A 24,634-nucleotide genomic window follows, 5' to 3' on the forward strand; every position below is an offset into this window, starting at 1 on the left:
TCCCACTTTTGGATTTTCATTACTTCATGAAATGCACTCTCCATCTCATCGGTGCCCGTTCAGTTGTAACCTGTGCTGCCACTGATACACTTCATATCCAATTTGCACCACTGAGCCATGTTCGGGGAAAGCAGTTGACATTCAAGCCCACATTGTCTTGAAGCCTACAGTAAGTCCCAGATTATGCAGAGCCCACCCAATTCCATTGGCCATTAAGTAAGAGGTTAAGGTTGAACTAGACAGACTACAGCAATCACAAGTTCTGTTTCCCACTCAGCAGGCTTCATGGTAGTGTGCTCAGGAGACTTGGGGCAGCGGGAAGGAGGCTTTAGTTGGTTGTAGGGGTACTTTAACCAAACAATTAATGCTCAAGTGAATACAGTTTCTTATCTCTTACTTCAGGGTCATTCCATGTCAAATCAACACACTGATTAAGTTTGTAGTTCTCAAATTTTGATGAAACTATGTGTACCTAGTATCCATACACAGTTATGAAAACCATTAATTTTTTCATGATTTAATTAAAAATTTATTAACCCTTGAATTTTCAAATTTTTGTTAAAAATTGCTACACCTTTGAATAGTAAATTGCTATTTTCTGTGGAACCCGGCAATATACACACCTTCATGTGTCATTTTAAAACGCTTTAGATGCGCTTTCATTTGGTATTCAATACGACCACATTAAAATTTACATTTTTTAAAAATAAATAAGCTTTAATTTTTAATTTTCTAAAAAAAAATAGTATTTTTAAAATTCTGAAAAAAATAATAATCACAAAATTTCCTTGCACAATACTCTTACACCTCTGAAAGTTTCATTTTGGGATCATCATGGGTTCACATGTTGCAAAATTTTCAATTTCCATGTTGTTGTTGTTGTGGTCTTCAGTCCTGAGACTGGTTTGATGCAGCTCTCCATGCTACTCTATCCTGTGCAAGCTTCTTCATCTCCCAGTACCTACTGCAACCTACATCCTTCTGAATCTGCTTAGTGTATTCATCTCTTGGTCTCCCCCTATGATTTTTACCCTCCACGCTGCCCTCCAATACTAAATTGGTGATCCCTTGATGCCTCAGAACATGTCCTACCAACCGATCCCTTCTTCTGGTCAAGTTGTGCCAAAAACTTCTCTTCTCCCCAATCCTATTCAATACTTCCTCATTAGTTATGTGATCTACCCATCTAATCTTCAGCATTCTTCTGTAGCACCACATTTCAAAAGCTTCTATTCTCTTCTTGTCCAAACTATTTACCGTCCATGTTTCACTTCCATACATGGCTACACTCCATACAAACACTTTCAGAAATAACTTCCTGACACTTAAATCTATAACTCGATGTTAACAAATTTCTCTTCTTCAGAAACGCTTTCCTTGCCATTGCCAGTCTACATTTTATATCCTCTCTACTTCGACCATCATCAGTTATTTTGTTCCCCAAATAGCAAAACTCCTTTACTACTTTAAGTGTCTCATTTCCTAATCTAATACCCTCAGCATCACCCAACTTAACTCGACTACATTCCATTATCCTCGTTTTGCTTTTGTTGATGTTCATCTTATATCCTCCCTTCAAGACACCATCCATTCCGTTCAACTGCTCTTCCAAGTCCTTTGCTGTCTCTGACAGAATTACAATGTCATCGACGAACCTCAAAGTTTTTATTTCTTCTCCATGGATTTTAATACCTACTCCGAATTTTTCTTTTGTTTCCTTTACTGCTTGCTCAATATAGAGATTGAACAACATCGGGGAGAGGCTACAACCCTGTCTTACTCCCTTCCCAACCACTGCTTCCCTTTCATGTCCCTCAACTCTTATAACTGCCATTTGGTTTCTGTACAAGTTGTAAATAGCCTTTCGCTCCCTGTATTTTACCCCTGCCACCTTTAGAATTTGAAAGAGAGTATTCCAGTCAACATTGTCAAAAGCTTTCTCTAAGTCTACAAATGCTAGAAACGTAGGTTTGCCTTTCCTTAATCTTTCTTCTAAGATAAGTCGTAAGGTCAGTATTGCCTCACGTGTTCCAGTATTTCTATGGAATCCAAACTGATCTTCCCCGAGGTCGGCTTCTACTAGTTTTTCCATTCGTCTGTAAAGAATTCGTGTTAGTACTTTGCAGCTGTGGCTTATTAAACTGATTGTTCGGTAATTTTCACATCTGTCAACACCTGCTTTCTTTGGGATTGGAATTATTATATTCTTCTTGAAGTCTGAGGGTATTTCGCCTATTTCATACATCTTGCTCACCAGATGGTAGAGTTTTGTCAGGACTGGCTCTCCCAAGGCAGTCAGTAGTTCCAATGGAATGTTGTCTACTCCGGGGGCCTTGTTTCGACTCAGGACCTTCAGTGCTCTGTCAAACTCTTCACGCAGTATCATATCTCCCATTTCATCTTCATCTACATCCTCTTCCATTTCCATAATATTGTCCTCAAGTGCATCGCCCTTGTATAGACTCTCTATATACTCCTTCCCTTTCTGCTTTCCCTTCTTTTCTTAGAACTGGGTTTCCATCTGAGCTCTTGATGTTCATACATGTGGTTCTCTTATCTCCAAAGGTCTCTTTAATTTTCCTGTAGACAGTATCTATCTTACCCCTAGTGAGATAAGCCTCTACATCCTTACATTTGTCCTCTAGCCATCCCTGCTTAGCCATTTTGCACTTCCTGTCGATCTCATTTTTGAGACGTTTGTATTCCTTTTTGCCTGCTTCATTTACTGCATTTTTATATTTTCTCCTTTCATCAATTAAATTCAATATTTCTTCTGTTTCCCAAGGATTTTTACTAACCCTCTTCTTTTTACCTACTTGATCGTCTGCTGCCTTCACTACTTCATCTCTCAGAGCTACCCATTCTTCTTCTACTGTATTTCTTTCCCCCATTCCTTTCAATTGTTCCCTTATGCTCTCCCTGAAACTCGGTACAACCTCTGGTTCTTTCAGTTTATCCAGGTCCCATCTCCTTAAATTCCCACCTTTTTGCAGTTTCTTCAGTTTTAATCTACAGGTCATAACCAACAGATTGTGGTCAGAGTCCACATCTGCCCCTGGAAATGTCTTACAATTTAAAACCTGGTTCCTAAATCTCTGTCTTACCACTATATAATCTATCTGATACCTTTTAGTATCTCCAGGGTTCTTCCATGTATACAACCTTCTATCATGATTCTTAAACCAAGTGTTAGCTATGATTAAGTTGTGCTCTGTGCAAAATTCTATCAGGCGGCTTCCTCTTTCATTTCTTAGCCCCAATCCATATTCACCTACTACGTTTCCTTCTCTCCCTTTTCCTACACTCGAATTCCAGTCACCCATGACTATTAAATTTTCGTCTCCCTTCACTATCTGAATAATTTCTTTTATTTCATCATAAATTTCTTCAATTTCTTCGTCATCTGCAGAGCTAGTTGGCATATAAACTTGTACTACTGTAGTGGGTGTGGGCTTCGTATCAATCTTGGCCACAATAATGCGTTCACTATGCTGTTTGTAGTAGCTTACCCGCATTCCTATTTTCCTATTCATTATTAAACCTACTCCTGCATTACCCCTATTTGATTTTGTATTTATAACCCTGTAGTCACCTGTCCAAACGTCTTGTTCCTCCTGCCACCGAACTTCACTAATTCCCACAATATCTAACTTTAATCTATCCATTTCCCTTTTTAAATTTTCTAACCTACCTGCCCGATTAAGGGATCTGACATTCCACACTCCGATCCGTAGAACGCCAGTTTTCTTTCTCCTGATAACGACATCCTCTTGAGTAGTCCCCGCCCGGAGATCCGAATGGGGGACTATTTTACCTCCGGAATATTTTACCCAAGAGGACGCCATCATCATTTAATCATACAGTAAAGCTGCATGCCCTCGGGAAAAATTATGGCCATAGTTTCCCCTTGCTTTCAGCCGTTCGCAGTACCAGCACAGCAAGGCCGTTTTGGTTATTGTTACAAGGCCAGATCAGTCAATCATTCAGACTGTTGCCCTTGCAACTACTGAAAAGGCTGCTGCCCCTCTTCAGGAACCACACGTTTGTCTGGCCTCTCAACAGATACCCCTCCGTTATGGTTGTACCTACGGTACGGCTATCTGTATCGCTGAGGCACGCAAGCCTCCCCACCAACGGCAAGGTCCATGGTTCATGGGGGGTCAATTTCCATGTGTTGTGTGAAAAACGACTTTCACAGAGGTTCTACATTACAAAATCACCAAATTAATTTAAAAACACTGACATTTATGAACAGCTGTGTCTATCACAACTTCTTATAAATTAGAATTAACTGTAAAGGCTCTGTTGCTTTTGACCATGTCATTTTCAGGCAAGGTGCACATTCAGCCTGTTGGAGTCACTAAGTTCATCTTACACTGAACATCCACCACACGAATCCACATAACATCTGGCTTCTCGGGATATGCAAAAGAAGGAGATGAACCACATGGATTAAGAAGTGTCACCTTTAGTTGTTCTTCATATTTCCCCAAAATGTATACAAGCCACTACTTGTTTTTATATACTGTAGTTATGTACCCGTTTCTACCTGTCAATGACAGTATTTCTTGGGGTTTGACGATCAACTGTTGAAATGAACTTTGAGCCATATGAGAATATCTTGACAAAGATTTTTGCTGTCTGAAACTACAGGAGTGAATGCATGAACCATTTGAGCCACTGAAATTGTTAAACCTTTGCTGAGCGACTGTTTAAAAATGTAGCTGTCTCTATGTATTGGTCCCAAGTTACAAATGTAAAATGTATTCCTGAGATGTTTTCCATGGCCCATTTGATAAAGCTGCCGAAGTGTAAGAATTTGAGCCTCCTATGGATGTTGCAAACATTCTCATGCTGCCAATGTCTTTTTGTGCCACCAACTCGACCACATGAGCAGTTGCTGAAAAATTCCATTCAGCCTCTACGCCACAATCAGTTTGATGAAAACAAAGATTTTTTTAAAAAATTCTTGTTTTTGTACTGAGCAGCAGCACCATCAGAAAATTAGTAATTTTCTTAGGTTCAAAGTGCTTTCTCAAGAATTCAATGAGAGTCATCTGGAAGCAGAACACAGCTACAGCGTTATGTTCAAGATAGTCTGAAATAACAACACAACTGAGATACTCTCTTTCTGTTTCTCCTTTGTAGTACACAACAAATGTGTGAACAGTGGCTTGCTGACTTGTCCAATGATACCTCTGGACCTCATCCTGCATCAAAAATGAGTAGTTCTCAGAAAAATCGCAATACACAGAAAACTGCGAATCTTGTAGGCTTTCTATAATGTGTTTCATAAAAGAACTTAGTTTTTCTAAAAAAAATATTTATTTACACGTCAAGTTCCGTAGAACCAAAATGAGGAACAAATCTCCAAGGTCTTGGAATGTGTCAGTACGTGAAACTACAACATAAAAGCAGATAAAAATAAATGTTTACGAATATGAAAATAGTCAAGTCATAAGTTTAAGTAAACGCAATCAACAATACAACAAGAATCAGCTTAATTTTTCAAGGAATTCCTCGACAGAATAGGAGTGACCCATGAGGAAACTCTTCAGTTAATATTTGAAAGCGCATGGGTTACTGTTAAGATTTTTGAATTTGAGTGGTAGCTTATTGCAAATGGTTGCAGCAGTATACTGCACACCTTTCTGCACAAGAGTTAAGGAAGTCCGATACAAATGCAGGTTTGATTTCTGCCAAGTATTAACTGAGTCAAAGCTGCTTCTTGGGAATAAGCTAATATTGTTAACAAGAAATTACAGTGAGGAATATATATATTGAGAGGCCAATGTCAAAATACCCAGACTTGTGAACAGGGGTCGACAAGAGGTTCGTGAACTTACACCACTTATTGCCCGAACTGCCTGTTCCTGAGCCAAAAATATCCTTTTAGAATGGGGAGAATTACCCCAAAATATAATACCATATGACATAAGCGAATGACAATAAGCAAAGTAGACTAATTTTCATGTTGAACTATCACTCACATCAGATGCCGTTTGAATAGTAAAAATGGCTGCAAGAAGTCATTGAACAAGATCCTGAATGTGGGCTTTCCACGACAGCTTACTATCTCTCTGAACACCTAGAAATTTGAATTGGTAAGTTTCACTAATCAAATGTCCATTCTGTGAAATTAAAATGTCAGGTTTTGTTGAATTGTGTGTTAGAAACTGTAAAAACTGAGTTTTACTGTAATTTAGCGTTAGTTTATTTTCTACATGCCATGAACTTAGGTCATGAACTGCACTATTTGAAACCGAGCCAATGTTACACACAACATCCTTTACTACCAAGCTAGTGTTATCATCAAACAGAAATATTTTAGAGTTACCCGTAATACTAGAGGGCATATCATTTACATAAATAAGGAACAGGAGTGGCCCTAACACTGATCCCTGGGGCACCCCCCACTTGCCTGTACCTCACTCAGACCACACATCACAGCCATTCTCAACATTGTGAATAATCACCTTCAGCTGTCTGTTGCTAAAGTAAGAGGTGAACCAACTGTGAGCTACTCCCTGTATTCTGTAATGTTACAACTTCTGGAGCAATATTTTGTGATCAACACAACCAAATGCCTAAGTTAAATCAAAAAATAAGCCAAGCATTCGAAACCTTTTGTTTAACCTATCCAATACCTCACAGAGAAAAGACAACATAGCATATTCTGTTGCTGAACGACTTTAAAGCCGAACTGTACATTTGATAGCAAATTATTTGATATAAAATGATTAATTATCCTTACATACACAGCCTTTTCAATAACTTTTGCAAACACTGATGGCATAGAAATAGGTCTAAAACTATCTACATTATCCCTTTCTGCCTTTTTATAAAGCGGCTCTATGACTGAGGACTTTAATAGTTCAGGAAACTTACCATTCCTAAAGGAAAAATTACGAATATGGCTAAATACAGGGCTAACATGTGCAGCACAGTACTTTAATATTCTGCCAGGCATGCCATCATAACCACAAGAGTCCTTAGTCTTCAGTGATTTAATTATTGACTCAATCTCCCTCTTGTCTGTATCACAGAGGAGTATTTCAGACATCAATCTCGGAAAGGCATTTGCCAAAAAAGTTATATGATTCTCTGTAGAAACTAAATTTTTATTTAATTCACCAGCAATGCTCAGAAAATGATTGTTAAATACTGTATACACATATCTGATTTATCAGTAACAAAAATATTTTTACTGAGAACTTACTTTATATAGTTGATCTTGTGCTGCTGACTAGACGTTTCCTTCACAACTGACCATATGGTTTTAATTTTATCCTGTGAATTAGCTATTCTATTTGCGTACCACATACTCTTTGCCTTCCTAATAACATTTTTAAGCACCTTACAATACTGTTTGTAATGGGCTACTGTAGCACGATTGTGACTACTTCTAACATTTTGATGTAATTCCCACTTTGTTCTGCAAGATATCCTTATCCCACTAGTCAGCCACCTGGGCTGCCTATTACTGCTAGTACCCCATTTAGAATGTCCTAAAGGAAAGCAACTCTCAAAGAGCATGAGACATGTGTTAAGGAAAGCATTATACTTATCACCTATGTTATCAGCACTATAAACATCCTGCCACTCTTGTTCCTTGACATGGTTTAAAAAACTTTCTACTGCTTTTGGATTAACTTTCCTACATAGTTTGTAATTCAATACGACATTTGTTTCAGTACTAATGCCTTTTAGTGTTAAAATTTGTGCATCATGGTCTGAAAGGCCATTCACTCTTTTGCTAACAGAATGCCCATCTAATACTGAAGAATGGATAGTCTATGGCAGTGCTACTGTTCCCCTGCACCCTAGTTAGAAAAAAACGCAACATGCATCAGATCATATGAATTTATGAGATCTACCAACATCCTTTTTCTTGCACCATCATATACAAAATTTATATTGAATTCACCACATGTAACTAATTTATGGCACTTCCTACAAAATGAATCTAGACCCCTCTCTAGCTCGAGCAGAAATGCTCTGAAGTCATAATTAGGGGACCTATAAACAACAACAATTAGAAGTTTAGTTTCACTAAATTCAACTGCCCCTGCACAACATTCAAATATCTGTTCAGTGCAGTGCCATAATACGTCTATGGACTCAAATGAAATACTGTTTTTTATGTACATAGCCACTCCCTCACCCTGCAAGGAACTCCTTGAAAAACAGCCAGCTAATCTGTATCCTGGTAAAGGAAGCCCCCGAATTGTCAAATTATTTAAGTGGTGCTCTGATATACCAATAATTTCAGAGTCAACATCTTTAAGCAGTTCACTAACTTTGTTTTGCAATAAAGTCATGATGGACCAAGATAGCTTACTTCCAAATAAATTGATGAACTCTTTAGTTGATTTTTGTTATGTTTTAATTTACACCCATCCACAGAAATCCACTGTCGAAAGGTGACATCGTCTTTCAGCTCTTCTTCGAATGCCTTCTGAAGTATGGTCTTGATTTTCTTATCCCCAGAGCATGAATTAGTCTCCCAACTGCCAATCTATTGATGGTGGATTGCACAGAACCTTTGCAAGACAATGTGTATATGGCTATATTTCTCCATTTGTTACCGAGTTCAACCTCGTATTTTCAAATTTTGGTGAATGGTGTGCGTGCGCACCTCTGCCTGCGCGCGCACGCGCATCGTATTTTCAAATTTTGGTGAATGGTGTGCGCGCGCACACACACACACACACACACACACACACACACACACACACACATGTATGTATCACAGGGGGCTGCTAGAACACAATTTTTAGGTCTTTCATAACATGTGTTGAAAGTTACTAAAATCAAATAGGAAGAATGTAGAATTTAAAAAATACATCAGTGTGTTCAAAAGGCAAACAGAGGTACACATAAATTAACATTCTGCAGGGACACTGTGAGCTACTGTTCACACAGGATGCCACAAATTTTATGATGTAGTGGCACAATTTGCAATGTGGTGTCATACGTCTCACCTGACGTGATTCGGGCATGTGTTAATACACCAGCTTTAATTCTTGTAGTATGACCTGATCCCATGATGATCCCAAAATGAAACTTTCCGAGGTGTAAGAGTATAGTGCAAGGAAATTTTGTGATTTTTTTTTAAAATTTTTAAAATATGGCTTTTTCATAAAATTCAAATTTAAATAATTTTTTTAAATGATTGTAATATAAACACCATCATGTTGCATGCCAAATGAAAGCCTCTATAAAGAGCTTTAAAATGACACATTTTGCAGGTCTGTATCTCATCTGGTTCAGGAGAAAATGGCAATTTACTACTCCAGGGTGTAGAAATTTATAACGAAAATTTTAAGATTCAAGGCTTCATAAATTTTTAATTAAACTATGGAAAAAAAGAGATTTTATGGTTTTCATACATAACTGTTTGGGGACACTGGGTACACAAAGTTTCATTAAAATCTGAGAGGTAAAGGTAAATTTTTGGTCAAAATTGTGTTGACTTGACACAGAATGACCCTTTATACAGATAAACACTTGTCTAAATTTTTGGGAAATAAACAATTCTCAAATATCAGTCTAGCGAAGGCATATTTTTGGTTGCCTCTTGGTGAAAACTTATGGAAGATATTGGTCTTGAACATGAAGTTGGGACTGTGTCAATATACATTATAACCCTGCTTTTATGTTTCCGGAATTAATATTTTCCCTCCATTTACTACACCCTTTGTTGCTCCCATCAAATTTCCCATGTTTATAATGTTAATTTCCACTCAATTTTGTGTCAACATATCTGTAATTTTCCCACAATTTATGCTTTATGAAACAAAGTTCGTGGAGGAAAAACTAATGTAATTGATATAAAATGAGGCTGGCATGGCACTGGCCTCCATGTAGTGTTTAAAAAGTTATGCAATTAAGATTTTTGATAGCAGGTGCTGTCTCACCTTCTGGCAAGTCCGCATTCTGAATATGAGTGCCATGACATTGTTTGTTTTCAGTTACACAACCAACTGGACAATGGCTTTATGAGTTTCAATAAATTTGCAGAACATAGCTAAGACGTTTAGGCGTAATCCAGTTCTTCCACAAGTTCTGCAATATATCCAGTCAGGTTCCCAGATATCCAGTGCAGATCAATCTGGACTTCACTACCCCCACTTCCAGGTCACAGGGGATAGCCGCTTGGCCCGCTTTTACCACTAGCTGCGGGTCACACCTGTATACATCAACCTGGCTTCACCAACGATTGAATCATTGGACCTGCCACGTTCTGCAAGAATGCTTTTGCTGCCAATAGTCTCTGGGCCTTTGCAATAAGTGCCAGAACAGGCACCACTGTCGTCAGTGGTCTCGAATGTCTTCTAAGTGCCTCCCATACTGATGTCTCCCAGGTCCTGGCAATTGCTTCCATTGCATCATGCTCCCCCATACTGGGTAGGCAGATTCTAGCCCTCTTTGCCAGTTCAAGTGAGAAGCTGTTTAGTAACCCCACTTGACATGCACATGGAAGATAGGGATTTAATAGGAATAATGTCACCTACATCCAGCGAGGGTGTTTGGAATGGTAGCACTGCTGATTTTGTTGGCCAGTCATGGGAATTTCCGTAATGGGAAGTCCCCCAGATGGTGATCTCTTTCTTTCAGCTACTGTTACCTGACGTGCCTCTACCTGCGGACTCTAACCATTGTGACAGTTTACGATGCATGTAGTGTTCCACCACTGCTGGGCTTAATGGAACTGAATACTAAATGTCTGCTTATCAGATAAGTAGTACTTGGGTTTCATTCTCCCTGTCAAGAAATCCTCATTCCAGTGACAAATTTTGTTTGATGCCCTATGCACTGTTCATAAAAATTGGTATGGTACTGAGGCAAATGTTTTATGAAAATCAGGAAATGCTGCATCCACCCAATTGCCATGGACATGGCTTTAATGTCGTTATGTGAGAAAAGCATGTATTGGGTTTCATATGATGGATGTTTTTGGTACCCTGCCAGTTGGTGTTGAGGATGCCATTCTTTTTGAGATATCTCATTATGATATTACAAACAGAGGGCTCTCTTCAGGAAGACCTTTTTAACAGCTTAGTGTTGTGAGTCACAATCCATTATTCTTCCCTTTAATCAAAATGTCAAGTGCCAAGGTAACACAATTACTGCATACTTATTATTAATAGTAAGTGATAAACTGTACCTCCTCTTCTGATGTTAGCGGAAGCACTCTCACATCATCTATTGACTTTGAGATGGAAGCTTCATTACCAACACCAGAATCCTCCTGGTTGAGGCTTCTGAACACCATACGAGACACAGGTAAGTGTTCAGGAGATATCCGGCCTACAAAATAAATTACAAAACCGAATAAATAAAGAGAAAGATTTGGTTGTTAAGAGAAGTAAATGCATCTAACAGATAACTTTCAATATCAAAATCATGTTTATGTTGCAGTACATTTGAATTTAATATGATGCTGCACATATGATGCCCTGGAGCAAGAAATTTGAGACCATATCTAGATGTACATTGACAGAAGAAACATAAAGAATTGTATACATTAGCACATGCCTACATCATAGCAATTTCTGTGCAATAGGCAATATGTTACCATCAATCACATAACTATGAAGACGAGACAAATTTCCAATTAGTTGCCATGATCAGGCCCAGTGGATGATGTGCTACCTTGAAAGATCCCTCAGACTGTGGTCATGTGCGAACTGAGCTTGTGTGAATGTGCATGTGTGTTTTCAACTTTAGAAGAAGACCTTTTGGCCGAAAGTTCAAACGTGTAGCAGCCTTTTTGTTGTGCTGTCTACAGCTCAATGTCTCCTCTATATGGTGAGTGGGAATCCATACTACTAAAATAAAATTATGTTCTCTGATAATGAGGAGACCTGAATGGAAATAAATTCATTGTTTCAAGATTACTTTACTACAGTTCACACACACAGGCTTTCTACAGGTGTCACGTGTCACACATGTCAGGCATCCTGTTCTTGCATTTTGACACACTGCAGAGCCATCTTTGTTCCTTACTCATTGGTTTGTCTTCATTATTTGACCCACTGTTGATTACAGTAAATACTATTTGGAACTATTTTCCCCATGTTCAAGCCTTAGTTCTTTTCTGCAATGCTGCAGAAACTGCTTACAGTTGATAATTTTTCCTGTAACTGTTCTGTAAAGGACGTACATTTATTCCAACAAAGTAAAACATATTGTAGAACACTTCTATTGGTTGTTTCTGTGAATCAGCTTTAACTGAATATTTCTCAGTCATCTGGCGAAGTATACCTGCACCATACTTAGTTTTATTAAAAATTTTATAGTTTCTGAAAGACATTTCAAATCATTTGCAATTTTTAAGAGTTGAATGCGGCATACTGAGAACATGAACATTATTATTTTTCTTACTTTGAAAGCATGATTCATCACAGTAGTTTCATATAGTGATGCTTTCGAAATTCTTACTGATATTGATATCTCTCTTGTCAAACGATTCACTGTATCCATTAGGCACAGCTCTCACTGAGGCGATACAATATGTGATACAACACGTTATCATAAATTTTGTGCATTGTGACGGGTATCAATGTGGCACTCATGTTCCCAAAGAAACAGTACTACAAGTAACATGACACAGCAGCCAGAAATAGCCTGGTGTGTGATGCCTCACTGCCAGCGCTGTCGCACGAAACTTCCAATTGCTTCACGTATTTACTCGAGACTGGAAAGAGATATGCCTGTCCATCCAGAATTAAAAATAATTTCGATATGCTAGCTACATTTAGTACACAGTGTTGTAGGACCTAAAATCCATCATATGTGGACACGCCAGAGATTATGTTTTTCACTGCAAACTTTTCAAAACGTGCTGCGTTTTATCCAATTTTGAAGTATCATAATAAGTATGGGCAACAGTGAAAAGAAAACCAGTTTATTATCAAGCTATGATATCAGAATATATGACAAAAATAAATAAATTTTCTTTACAAAAAGTTTCCTCAAAATTGAATGAGAAAGAATGCATGCACAAATAAAAAATAAAATAAAAGTAGATTTTAATTTTTTATGCGAAAATTAAAGGTTTAATTGAGAAATGAAATACAGAGACAGGTGTAGCTTCGACTACATAATACAACTGTTTGAGGTACACCAGGAGACTTGAAATTTCCTCTCCCGTGTTATCACATGATGCAGTTGTGTGGAGCAATCAAGGGGTTGTGCGGACAATACAACAGAGGATCGTATTGTTGTTGTATTGATGTAGTCCCAGCGTGAACCACTACGTCATTTCAACTTTCGCTTCTATGTGCTCCAACAATGTGCGCTACTTCTACGTCATATCGTGTGTCGCATCACGTATTGTGTGGCATATCATATTGCTGCTGTGAGAATGTCTTACACTTGTAGTCTGACTCATCAATATTTTGGCCAGGTGCAGAGATAGCAAAAAAAAAAGTGTCACTTATAACTTACTCCCATTTTAAAGAAACACACCATATTCGGATACGGACTGATTCTTTGCTCGATTTCATCATCTCACAAGCATATAATTCTGTTAACAGGTGGTTTATAAAGCTATTTCTAAATAAAATTTGATACCAAATTTATCCAGCTTACAGGTCTCATATTAGCCTTGTATTGTATAAACAAGCCCCTGGCTTCAGTAGGAAAGAGCTGTTCATCAATTGTGATGTTTTGTCTTTGACTGTAATGCAGGGAACAGTTTTCAGTGAAGACATGAAGGAATTAAAGACATTAGCTGACAGTGGCACCTAATGTCTTTAATTCCTTTGTGTCTTGATTCATAGGGGCTGCAGGATCAAAATGGTTTCTGTTCTTTTGGATTTTCAGTGAAATGTTTTCCAACTTCTGACCACAAAATAGACTTGTCTGGTTTAGTTTTATTAGTCTCTGTTCCCAGCCGTAAAAGCATAAAATTTTCATATCTCTCAATTCACCCCTTGGCATAGTATTGCAAATCAACTGCAGCTTCCAGTTTTCTGATGACAAATTATCAATTTCAATTCCATTGGTGCAAAAAAGATAAGGGCATACAAAACTGGAATAAGTGTTCCCAGCTCAGATAGAGAAACATGTCAATTGTTTCCAAGATACCTCTGGTCTTCGGTATCTGTGCACAGCTTTATATCCTTCAGTATAGCATCATCTATGCACAGAATTGTGATATTTTCCTTCAAAAGTGGTGTTGGTCCCGCTGTCTGATGTACACACGTTTTGCTTGTGTAGCCTCCTGGGTGCATTCGTGATCTGATCCAAAACCTCTTTTGTCTTGCCTCTACCAAATTCCGAATGGTCCACAAAATATAGTGAAAGTAACTGACACCTACCTTTTCCATACTGTCTTTATCTGTTTTATCAAATATCTTCCCTCTGAGGATGATATACTGGTTTTGATTTCTTGTTACAGGAGTCACTGATGTACTTCACTTGATTCCGCACATTATGGAATTCAAGTATCACTATTAGCTTTTCAATTTGACAACCAACAGACTATTGTTCTGAAACTGTTATACATATTCAATTACTTTCTGATCTGCCAACTTACAGGCCATTTTCAATATCTGTATCACGATTTAGTCAGACCCAAGCACTGTAAGTATACCATGTCGCTTCAGCATAAATCATATATTGCAGCATCAAATCACTCTCTTACAATGCAGCTGTGAATTTTCAGTATTTCCAGATGAAATAAATGCAAAAAGAAATGATAAGTTGTCAAAATGATTGCTACTGTGGCTCTGGGTATGCAGTGGGAAATAAAAGTCATGTCTGTTATTTTTACAGTGCAATCTTGTTGAAAACAAAAAAGTCACAATTTCAAAGTATTATGGGAAAAAAATATTGACATTATCGACAGACAAATTTAATAGTCAATTTGAACCTATTTACAGCTGCAGTCATAATCTTCTTGACCACTGGCTTTCTGGCATATGAACAATGGGCCCAGTTTCAAAAAGATAAATGTCCAAACATAATATTCAAAAACTTCTGCTTACCTGGTGGCAGTAGACATCAAACAAAACTGTGAATGGGTATAACTGTAATCTGCATGTGGCAATAAAAGAAGAACTATGAGCTTTACGCTGCATTAAGTTGAAACAGTAATTCAAGAGAACAATAATGTTTTTGAAGACTGTTCAGGTGAATTAGTGAAAAAAGTTTACACTTTTGATCTCTCAACAAGAAAATTTGAAGAAGCAACTCAAGTCTTCTAGAGTACCTTTACAACAGTCCTCTATGGGAAAGGTAACAAGAAAGTTTGTTAATCATTGAGATATCTTGGCATTACATGGACTTCAACCTCTCATAATGTCCCCTAGCTCAAAATAAATCCATTAAAGGGACATTCTGCTTTCAAAAGAAAGATAAAATCCTCTTTATTATTTTACAGTGTCCCTTGACCCAGGCTTTGAAGCAAATTCCCCTTCAACGTCATACCTGGGCTTGAACTTTTCAGATATATCATATCCATTGTATATCAACAAATTAAGCTATTTTACTGTTTGTTGTTGTAGTTGTTGTTGTGGTCTTCAGTCCTGAGACTGGTTTGATGCAGCTCTGCATGCTACTCTATCCTGTGCAAGCTTCTTCATCTCCCAGTACCTACTGCAACCTACATCCTTCTGAATCTGCTTAGTGTATTCATCTCTTGGTCTCCCTCTACGATTTTTACCCTCCACGCTGCCCTCCAATACTAAATTGGTGATCCCTTGATGCCTCAGAACATGTCCTACCAACCGATCCCTTCTTCTGGTCAAGTTGTGCCACAAACTTCTCTTCTCCCCAATCCTATTCAATACTTCCTCATTAGTTACGTGATCTACCCATCTAATCTTCAGCATTCTTCTGTAGCACCACATTTCGAAAGCTTCTATTCTCTTCTTGTCCAAACTATTTATTGTCCATGTTTCACTTCCATAGATGGCTACACTCCATACGAATACTTTCAGAAATGACTTCCTGACACTTAAATCAATACTGGATGTTAACAAACTTCTCTTCTTCAGAAACGCTTTCCTTGCCATTGCCAGCCTACATTTTATATCCTCTCTACTTCGACCATCATCAGTTATTTTGCTCCCCAAATAGCAAAACTCCTTTACTACTTTAAGTGCCTCATTTCCTAATCTAATTCCCTCAGCATCACCCGAATTAATTAGACTACATTCCATTATCCTTGTTTTGCTTTTGTTGATGTTCATCTTATATCCTCCTTTCAAGACACTGTCCATTCCATTCAACTGCTCTTCCAAGTCCTTTGCTGTCTCTGACAGAATTACAATGTCATCGGCGAACCTCAAAGTTTTTATTTCTTCTCCATGAATTTTAATACCTACTCCGAATTTTTCTTTTGTTTCCTTTACTGCTTGCTCAATATACAGATTGAACAACATCGGGGAGAGGCTACAACCCTGTCTTACTCCCTTCCCAACCACTGCTTCCCTTTCATGTCCCTCGACTCTTATAACTGCCATCTGGTTTCTGTACAAATTGTAAATAGCCTTTCGCTCCCTGTATTTTACCCCTGCCACCTTTAGAATTTGAAAGAGAGTATTCCAGTCAACATTGTCAAAAGCTTTCTCTAAGTCTACAAATGCTAGAAACGTAGGTTTGCCTTTCCTTAATCTTTCTTCAAAGATTAGTCGTAAGGTCAGTATTGCCTCACGTGTTCCAACATTTCTACGGAATCCAAACTGATCTTCCCCGAGGTTGGCCTCTACTAGTTTTTCCATTCGTCTGTAAAGAATTCGTGTTAGTATTTTGCAGCTGTGACTTATTAAGCTGATAGTTCGGCAATTTTCACATCTGTCAACACCTGCTTTCTTTGGGATTGGAATTATTATATTCTTCTTGAAGTCTGAGGGTATTTCGCCTGTTTCATACATCTTGCTCACCAGATGGTAGAGTTTTGTCAGGACTGGCTCTCCCACGGCCGTCAGTAGTTCCAATGGAATATTGTCTACTCCGGGGGCCTTGTTTCGACTCAGGTCTTTCAGTGCTCTGTCAAACTCTTCACGCAGTATCGTATCTCCCATTTCATCTTCATCTACATCCTCTTCCATTTCCATAATATTGTCCTCAAGTACATCGCCCTGGTATAGATCCTCTATATACTCCTTCCACCTTTCTGCTTTCCCTTCTTTGCTTAGAACTGGGTTTCCATCTGAGCTCTTGATATTCATACAAGTCGTTCTCTTATCTCCAAAGGTCTCTTTTATTTTCCTGTAGGCGGTATCTATCTTACCCCTAGTGAGATAGGCCGCTACATCCTTACATTTGTCCTCTAGCCATCCCTGCTTAGCCATTTTGCACTTCCTGTCGATCTCATTTTTGAGACGTTTGTATTCCTTTTTGCCTGTTTCACTTACTGCATTTTTATATTTCCTCCTTTCATCAATTAAATTCAATATTTCTTCTGTTACCCAAGGATTTCTACTAGCCCTCGTCTTTTTACCTACTTGCTCCTCTGCTGCCTTCGCTACTTCATCCCTCAAAGCTACCCATTCTTCTTCTACTGTATTTATTTCCCCCATTCCTGTCAATTGCTCCCTTATGCTCTCCCTGAATCTCTGTACGACCTCTGGTTCTTTTAGTTTATCCAGGTCCCATCTCCTTAAATTTCCACCTTTTTGCAGCTTCTTCAGTTTTAATCTACAGGTCATAACCAATAGATTGTGGTCAGAGTCCACATCTGCCCCTGGAAATGTCTTACAATTTAAAACCTGGTTCCTAAATCTCTGTCTTACCATTATATAATCTACCTGATACCTTTTAGTATCTCCAGGGTTCTTCCATGTATACAACCTTCTTTCATGATTCTTAAACCAAGTGTTAGTTATGATTATGTTGTGCTCTGTGCAAAATTCTACCAGGCGGCTTCCTCTTTCATTTCTGTCCCCCAATCCATATTCACCTACTATGTTTCCTTCTCTCCCTTTTCCTACACTCGAATTCCAGTCACCCATGACTATTAAATTTTCGTCTCCCTTCACAATCTGAATAATTTCTTTTATTTCATCATACATTTCTTCAATTTCTTCGTCATCTGCAGAGCTAGTTGGCATATAAACTTGTACTACTGTAGTAGGTGTGGGCTTCGTATCTATCTTGGCCACAATAATGCGTTCACTATGCTGTTTGTAGTAGCTTACCCGTATTCCTATTTTCCTATTCATTATTAAACCTACTCCTGCATTACCCCTATTTGATTTTGTGTTTATAACCCTGTAGTCACCTGACCAGAAGTCTTGTTCCTCCTGCCACCGAACTTCACTAATTCCCACTATATCTAACTTCAACCTATCCATTTCCCTTTTTAAATTTTCTAACCTACCTTCCCGATTAAGGGATCTGACATTCCACGCTCCGATCCGTAGAATGCCGGTTTTTTCTCTCCTGATAACGACATCCTCTTGAGTAGTCCCCGCCCGGAGATCCGAATGGGGGACTATTTTACCTCCGGAATATTTTACCCAAGAGGACGCCATCATCATGTAATCATACAGTAAAGCTGCATGCCCTCGGGAAAAATTACGGCTGTAGTTTCCCCTTGCTTTCAGCCGTTCGCAGTACCAGCACAGCAAGGCCGTTTTGGTTATTGTTATAAGGCCAGATCAGTCAATCATCCAGACTGTTGCCCTTGCAACTACTGAAAAGGCTGCTGCCCCTCTTCAGGAACCACACGTTTGTCTGGCATCTCAACAGATACCCCTCCGTTGTGGTTGCACCTACGGTACGGCTATCTGTATCGCTGAGGCACGCAAGCCTCCCCACCAACGGCAAGGTCCATGGTTCATGGTTCATTTTACTGTTATAGTAGATAATTCTTCAACTAAGCACCAACTTATACTGGATGTGTCACATATGCTTTTGGTTTCTCTGTCTTTGGTAATGTTCCTTTTATTCACTTTGTTGTGTTAATGTCTAGGTTTCTCATTAACAAAAAAGGTATTTAATTTTATGGTACTGTGCAGAACTGATTCCGACTTGACAACACACGGGCAGGAAAATTCATATTTTTAAAAGAGTTCCTTAATTGTTCTGTTCTGACTTAGACAAAAATAAGATTAGTGGGAAACTTTCCAGCAAAATAACACTATTTTGCAGATGATAATTTGAGAAACCACTGAAATATAGTAATAATACGGTGTTTATGCATCAGATTAGTTTGTAATTAACTATGGTTATTGTACTGAACACTCACATGAAATAACTGCGAGAAAAGTAGCTGTGAATCAGCAACACAAAAAAAGGTGTACGAAATTCGAGCTTAAATTCACAAAATATGGTACAGAATTGCTGTAGCAAACAACTTAATCCAAATATAAATACAGTTTTGAAGGACATTACAGTCTACCTGCTGGTACTCTGGGTCCGGCAATTGTCACTGATGCCTGGCTGTCAGGTAGATCAGTGAGTTCAGGCTGAGTACGGACTGGATCGGCACTGATGTCCGGTGGTGGAGTTATTGAGCTAATTTTGTGCCAGGAGGGTGACACACTCAGCTGAGATGAATCTGCACTGGACGTTGGAGAGGAGGTGCGCAAACGTCGTCTGTGCTGTTCTTCTGATACTGCCAGACTGGGTGGAGGTATCTGGCTTGGAGGCAGGCCACCTCGTACAGCTTCCCGCAGTGCAGTCAGCTGATCACGAACCAATGTTTTCATTTCACTGCACAAAAATAATTTTGATAATATTTTTCTTATTGTTAAGGGATTCTTAAAATTACACTGCACAAATTTCAAAATCTTCACACTGCATACCATAAACAAATGGAAACCGATGATACTAAAATGAAGTTAGAGATGGAAAATCATGGGTGGAATAACAATACGTAATGGATAGATTGCTACTCACTACATAAAGGAAGTGTTGAGAGGCAGATAGGAAAACTGAAAAAGTCTGCTACATATTATCAGTTATTGTCTTCATTATTTCCGTTCCTCAATTTGCTTGAATTTCATCTTATATATAATTCCTTCTTTCATTTAAATCTTTATGTGCATTACTTTGTCTGTAGTGCAATTAAGAGTTTATGTTTCAAATGCTTGTTTGATGATTACATAAAAAAGGGTACATCTTTAACGAAAAAGAAGTTCACAGCATTGCACAGTCAGTATAAATATATTGTTTCATCTTTTGTTTTCTAACTGATACATTGGTAGTTTCAAATGTTTAAATATTAAAATAGATAAATAAAAGCTTAAAGATTCCAAGTGAAAAAAGAATGACAGGAAGAAAAAACGAGGCCAATTACAAATGTTACTGCAGTGATTAAAATGATGCGACAAAGGAAAGATGTAAAAAAATGAGATTTAACTCAGTTAACTTAACAAAAATAATGACAAAAGCCATTTCGATAAATATTTAACAATAAATATTTTTTTAGGAGCTGATGAGATTTGAACGCACAACTTTTTACATGTGAGATTTGTACCTGATCTGTCACAGTGTGCAACCAATCTATTAAACATCTCTTGTTCCAAGCTGTAGAACATCATGTGAAATTCCCAATATTTGTATAAGTACTCAAAAATGAGGGTACACCATGGTGAATGGCTACAGAGTGAGGTACCTGGGACATTAACCTACATCACTGTATAGATGATTTCAAGAAGTCAATACTGCTGCTGAGGACCTCTCCTCCTTAGTCCAACAATATCCAGCATTCTTTTTTCAATGCTTGAATTTTATTCCTGAAATTCAACTTAACTGTAAGAGGTGTAGACGTACTATCTAAAGCGATATATGAAAATTTGTGCCAGACCCAGATTTCACACTTATCACAAGAAGTCACCTTACCACTTAGGCTATCCGAGCATGCTCCTCAGACTGACCCAAACTTCCATGTGTCAACCCCATATCTGTTTCTTCTCATAGATTATTGTACATCTCATGATCACCCTGCAGGTTTTTAGAATCTAGACAATGAGAAGTCTGCTTTCATCGAAGGAAAATGGCATCTTCAGTGTGCATCGACTCATTAAAACAAAATCAGGTGAAAGACACAAAATGGAACATCCGCACCCCACACCAACTAGTTTGTTACCTTCTACATAACTATATGTGCCTTAATAACTCACTGAGTTGCAATGTTGTGGAGGGATTTAAAAAACTGAGCTGTTCCCACTGTCCAAATGGTATACTGAAAGGCTTTCTAATGAGAATAAGGTTGAAGCAGGATTCCACAAAGTGTAACAGCTACACATCTCAGTCATCAACAACATCACACAAGAACTGGACCTCATTCTACAGTGGTGATGTCATGTTACAGCCCTGGAAAGGTAGAAACTGAAACAACATGTCCAGTCATGGCATTACTGCCTCAGTCAATTTATATTCTGACTGAACATTGTAAAATCTGTGCACTAAGAAACAGTTTCTACTCCTGGGACACTAAGTCTCAGGACAAAATTTAAAGAAGGTTGACACACACTGATATCTTGTGTTCCATTAACTTGGTGGCAGAATCCATAGCAATGAAAGAGGCAGAAATTAAAGTAGCCACAGTGTGATGATGGAAGCTTACTACGGTACTGTGTGACAAACTAATTCCAAAATACACATGACACTCATTCATCCTCTAACACTTATGCTACAGAAATGCATAGGCTACATAGGAGAATGGTTGTTTCCTAATTCATCAAATCTTCAACACTGAGAGTGACTGATTTCCACTTTATTTTTGCTGTTGCTCTGTGGGCTGTTCTTGCTTATCTTCTTGCCCTTTGTTATTAGTTATTTGTTGGAGTGCAAACTTAATAGTTCAGTTTAAATATAATACCAGTGGTTCATATGAAATTAATACTGATCATGCATATTATTTACAACCTTTTGTACATTCTTACTTGAAAGTTTAAATGGCACTGTGGATGAAAAAGCAACATAAGCCTATCCTACGCACTACATTACCTGACCATTTGACAGTTTTCCTGAACGTTATTCATTCTGTAAAAAAATACGATGGAGAAGACTTCCACATATCATCTTAGGAATTGATTAGGAACTAGCCTCGAATACTTACTTGTTATGAGTTTTGTCAACAAAATTCCAGTAGTAGTTATGTTTTAAAATCTACGCCATTCTTTTATCTAAAATAAAGAGTGGGAACTATTTTGACTATAACGTTAAAAATAACAAATTTTATTTAAATTAATTATTTATGCTGCTGACCAAGGAGTCAATATTTTGTTCACAATTTCACTTTAACCTTGTTTGGAACAACCAACGCAATGTGTATGATTCTGCTAAACAACTATTGTAAATTTACGTTATGCTGAATAAAATAATACTATTTTCTTTTACTAAAGCCAAAAATAATTTTTAAAAGCATGCTGAGGACAATGTGAACTACCATTTTCACAATTTAGGGGATCATACAATCCGCATCTCCATCTACTGGAATTGATGCTAATACAAAGAATAATTTTAGTTGAATAAGTGGGATAAGAAACACAGTATGAAACTGTAACATTGCTTACATAAGCTGCAGCTTGCATACTTCCAGTTCCCTCTCCCTCGAGCCCAGCTGAGCTGCCATCTTCTCTCTTTCCAGGTTTTTCAGCTGCAGTTCTGCTGTTTGTTTCTCTAGCTCTTTCATAGTTTCTTTTAATCGAGACTCCAATGCTTCTTGTTTTTTCAACAAATCCTGCACAACACAGAAAAAACCAATCATTTTCATTCAATTCCAAACTAAGAAAAGCTATTTATGGTTTCTATGTGGAAATTAAAATGAGATTAATGAAAACTACTTAAAACTGTAAACATGAAAGTTGTTTTTAAATCTATCGAAAAAAGTCTATTTAACTTAAACCACAAACATTGTTCCCTGAATTGATTGTGACCCTTTGGTTCTGAGTCGAGTGAAGGGAGTGAATCAGACTTCGAAGGTTCTGTGATAATCTAGGTTATGACTTCCTGCACTTGTGGCACGGTTGAGAACTATAGGGTTCTCCTAAATCGGTCAGCTGCGCACTACTCATCAGAGGCTGCTATTCAGTTAGCTGACTGTGCGTGAGGTGCAGACAATGGTTTTTTTACATTAGGCAACTCTCCATTCAATCCAGATAACGACAGCTGTAGGAAGCCCAGAAGTAACAGTGTAAGATCGAAAAACATGCCTCCCACAGGTGACAGTATTAAAATCCTTAGAAAGCTGGTTGAAACTTGAATTTGATATTGGTGAGATTTTTGGGGAAAATTTAAGTGTATATTGAAAGGATAGGCATATGGGAAATGAAGGTGGTGTATTGCTGCAGCAGACAAGAAACTCCGATCCACTGAGATAGAAATCGAAGGTGCAAGTGAGATTGTTTGGGCAAGACTCAGTATCAGGGTGAGCACAAAATGATAATTGGATCCTTCTATCACCTACCATATTCATCTCCTGATGTAACCAAAAACGTTGGAGAAAACATTAGTTCACCTGTATCCAAGTTCTCCAATCATGCTGTAATTATTGATGGATACTTTAATGATCCAATAGCTAACTGGGAAAATTACAGTTTTATTAGTGGTGGGCATGATAAGACATCCTGTGATACTTTACTAAAAGCCTTCTCTGAAAACTTCCTGGAACAGATAGTTAGGAACCACACTGACGATGGAAATACATTGGATCTAATGGGAACAGATAGACCTGACGTCTTTGAGGATGTCCACATTGAAATTGGTATCTGTGACCATGACACGGTTGTGGCAACAAAGATTATGAATGTACAAAGGACAACTAAAACAAGCAGATAGATATTATGTTCAGTAAACTGGATAAAAAATCAGTAGTGTCATATCTCAGTAAGGAACTTGAAACTTTTCAACACAGGACAGATGCATTTAGAGCAACTCCGGCTCAAGTTTGAAAGAATAGTTGACCAAGCACTTGATAGAAATGTGACCAGTAGAACAGCCCATACTGGGAGGGGACCTTCAAAGTATACAGTCACTGTAAAGAAAATTCTAAAGAAACAGAGATTATTGCATAATAGATGTAAAACAAAGCATGGGGTAGAGAGATGCTGAACAAAAAACATTTGGCTGTCAAGAGAGCAATGCATGATGCTCTCAATGAAAACTGTAGCAGAATATTGTGAAATGATATTTCACAAAACCCAAAGAAATTCTGGCCGCATGTATAGGCTATTAGTGACACCAAAGGTAATAACCAGTCCCTAACCAATGAAACATGAACTGAAATTGAGGGTAGCAAAACAAAAGGTGAAATGCTTAACTCCATTTTCAAAAGTTCCTTTACAAAGGAAAACCAAAGGAGAATTGCCCAAATTTAATCCTTGCACCACTGAAAAGATGAATGAAATAAGTATTAGTGTCAATGGTGCTGAGAGACAGCTGATATTGTTAAAACTGAACAAACCTGCAGGGCCTAATGGAATCCTTGTAAGATTTAATACTGAATGTGTGGCTGAGCTAGCACCACTTCTAACTATAATCTATTGTAGATCCCTCCAACAAAAAACCGTGCCCAGCTCCTGGAACAAAGCACAGGTCACACCCATCTACAAGAAGGGTAGTACAAATGTCCTATAAAATTACTGCCCAGTATCCTTGACATCGATTTTTTGTACAATCTTAGAACATATTCTGAGCTCAAACAGAATGAGGTATATTGAACAGA

The 24,634-nt window shown here is 38.1% G+C and overlaps 1 protein-coding gene across 4 annotated transcripts in view; it reads right to left on the reverse strand.

The window, feature by feature from the left end:
- Positions 1-24,634, reverse strand: part of LOC126412622 (uncharacterized) — a 160,383-nt gene that overhangs the window by 39,762 nt on the left and 95,987 nt on the right. For all 4 annotated transcript variants that reach the window (XR_007575324.1, XR_007575325.1, XM_050082295.1 and 1 more), the window contains exons 6-8: positions 22,485-22,651; positions 19,361-19,674; positions 11,171-11,313 (exon numbers count right to left, since the gene is read on the reverse strand). Coding sequence is in view for 2 of the 4 variants with exons in the window: in XM_050082295.1 (XP_049938252.1) it covers positions 11,171-11,313; positions 19,361-19,674; positions 22,485-22,651 (624 nt within the window). In the remaining 2 variants the exon portion in view is untranslated. The remainder of the gene's footprint in view (positions 1-11,170; positions 11,314-19,360; positions 19,675-22,484; positions 22,652-24,634) is intronic.

The sequence above is a fragment of the Schistocerca serialis genome, chromosome 7 (assembly GCF_023864345.2).
Source record: "Schistocerca serialis cubense isolate TAMUIC-IGC-003099 chromosome 7, iqSchSeri2.2, whole genome shotgun sequence".
NCBI lineage: Eukaryota > Metazoa > Arthropoda > Insecta > Orthoptera > Acrididae > Schistocerca > Schistocerca serialis.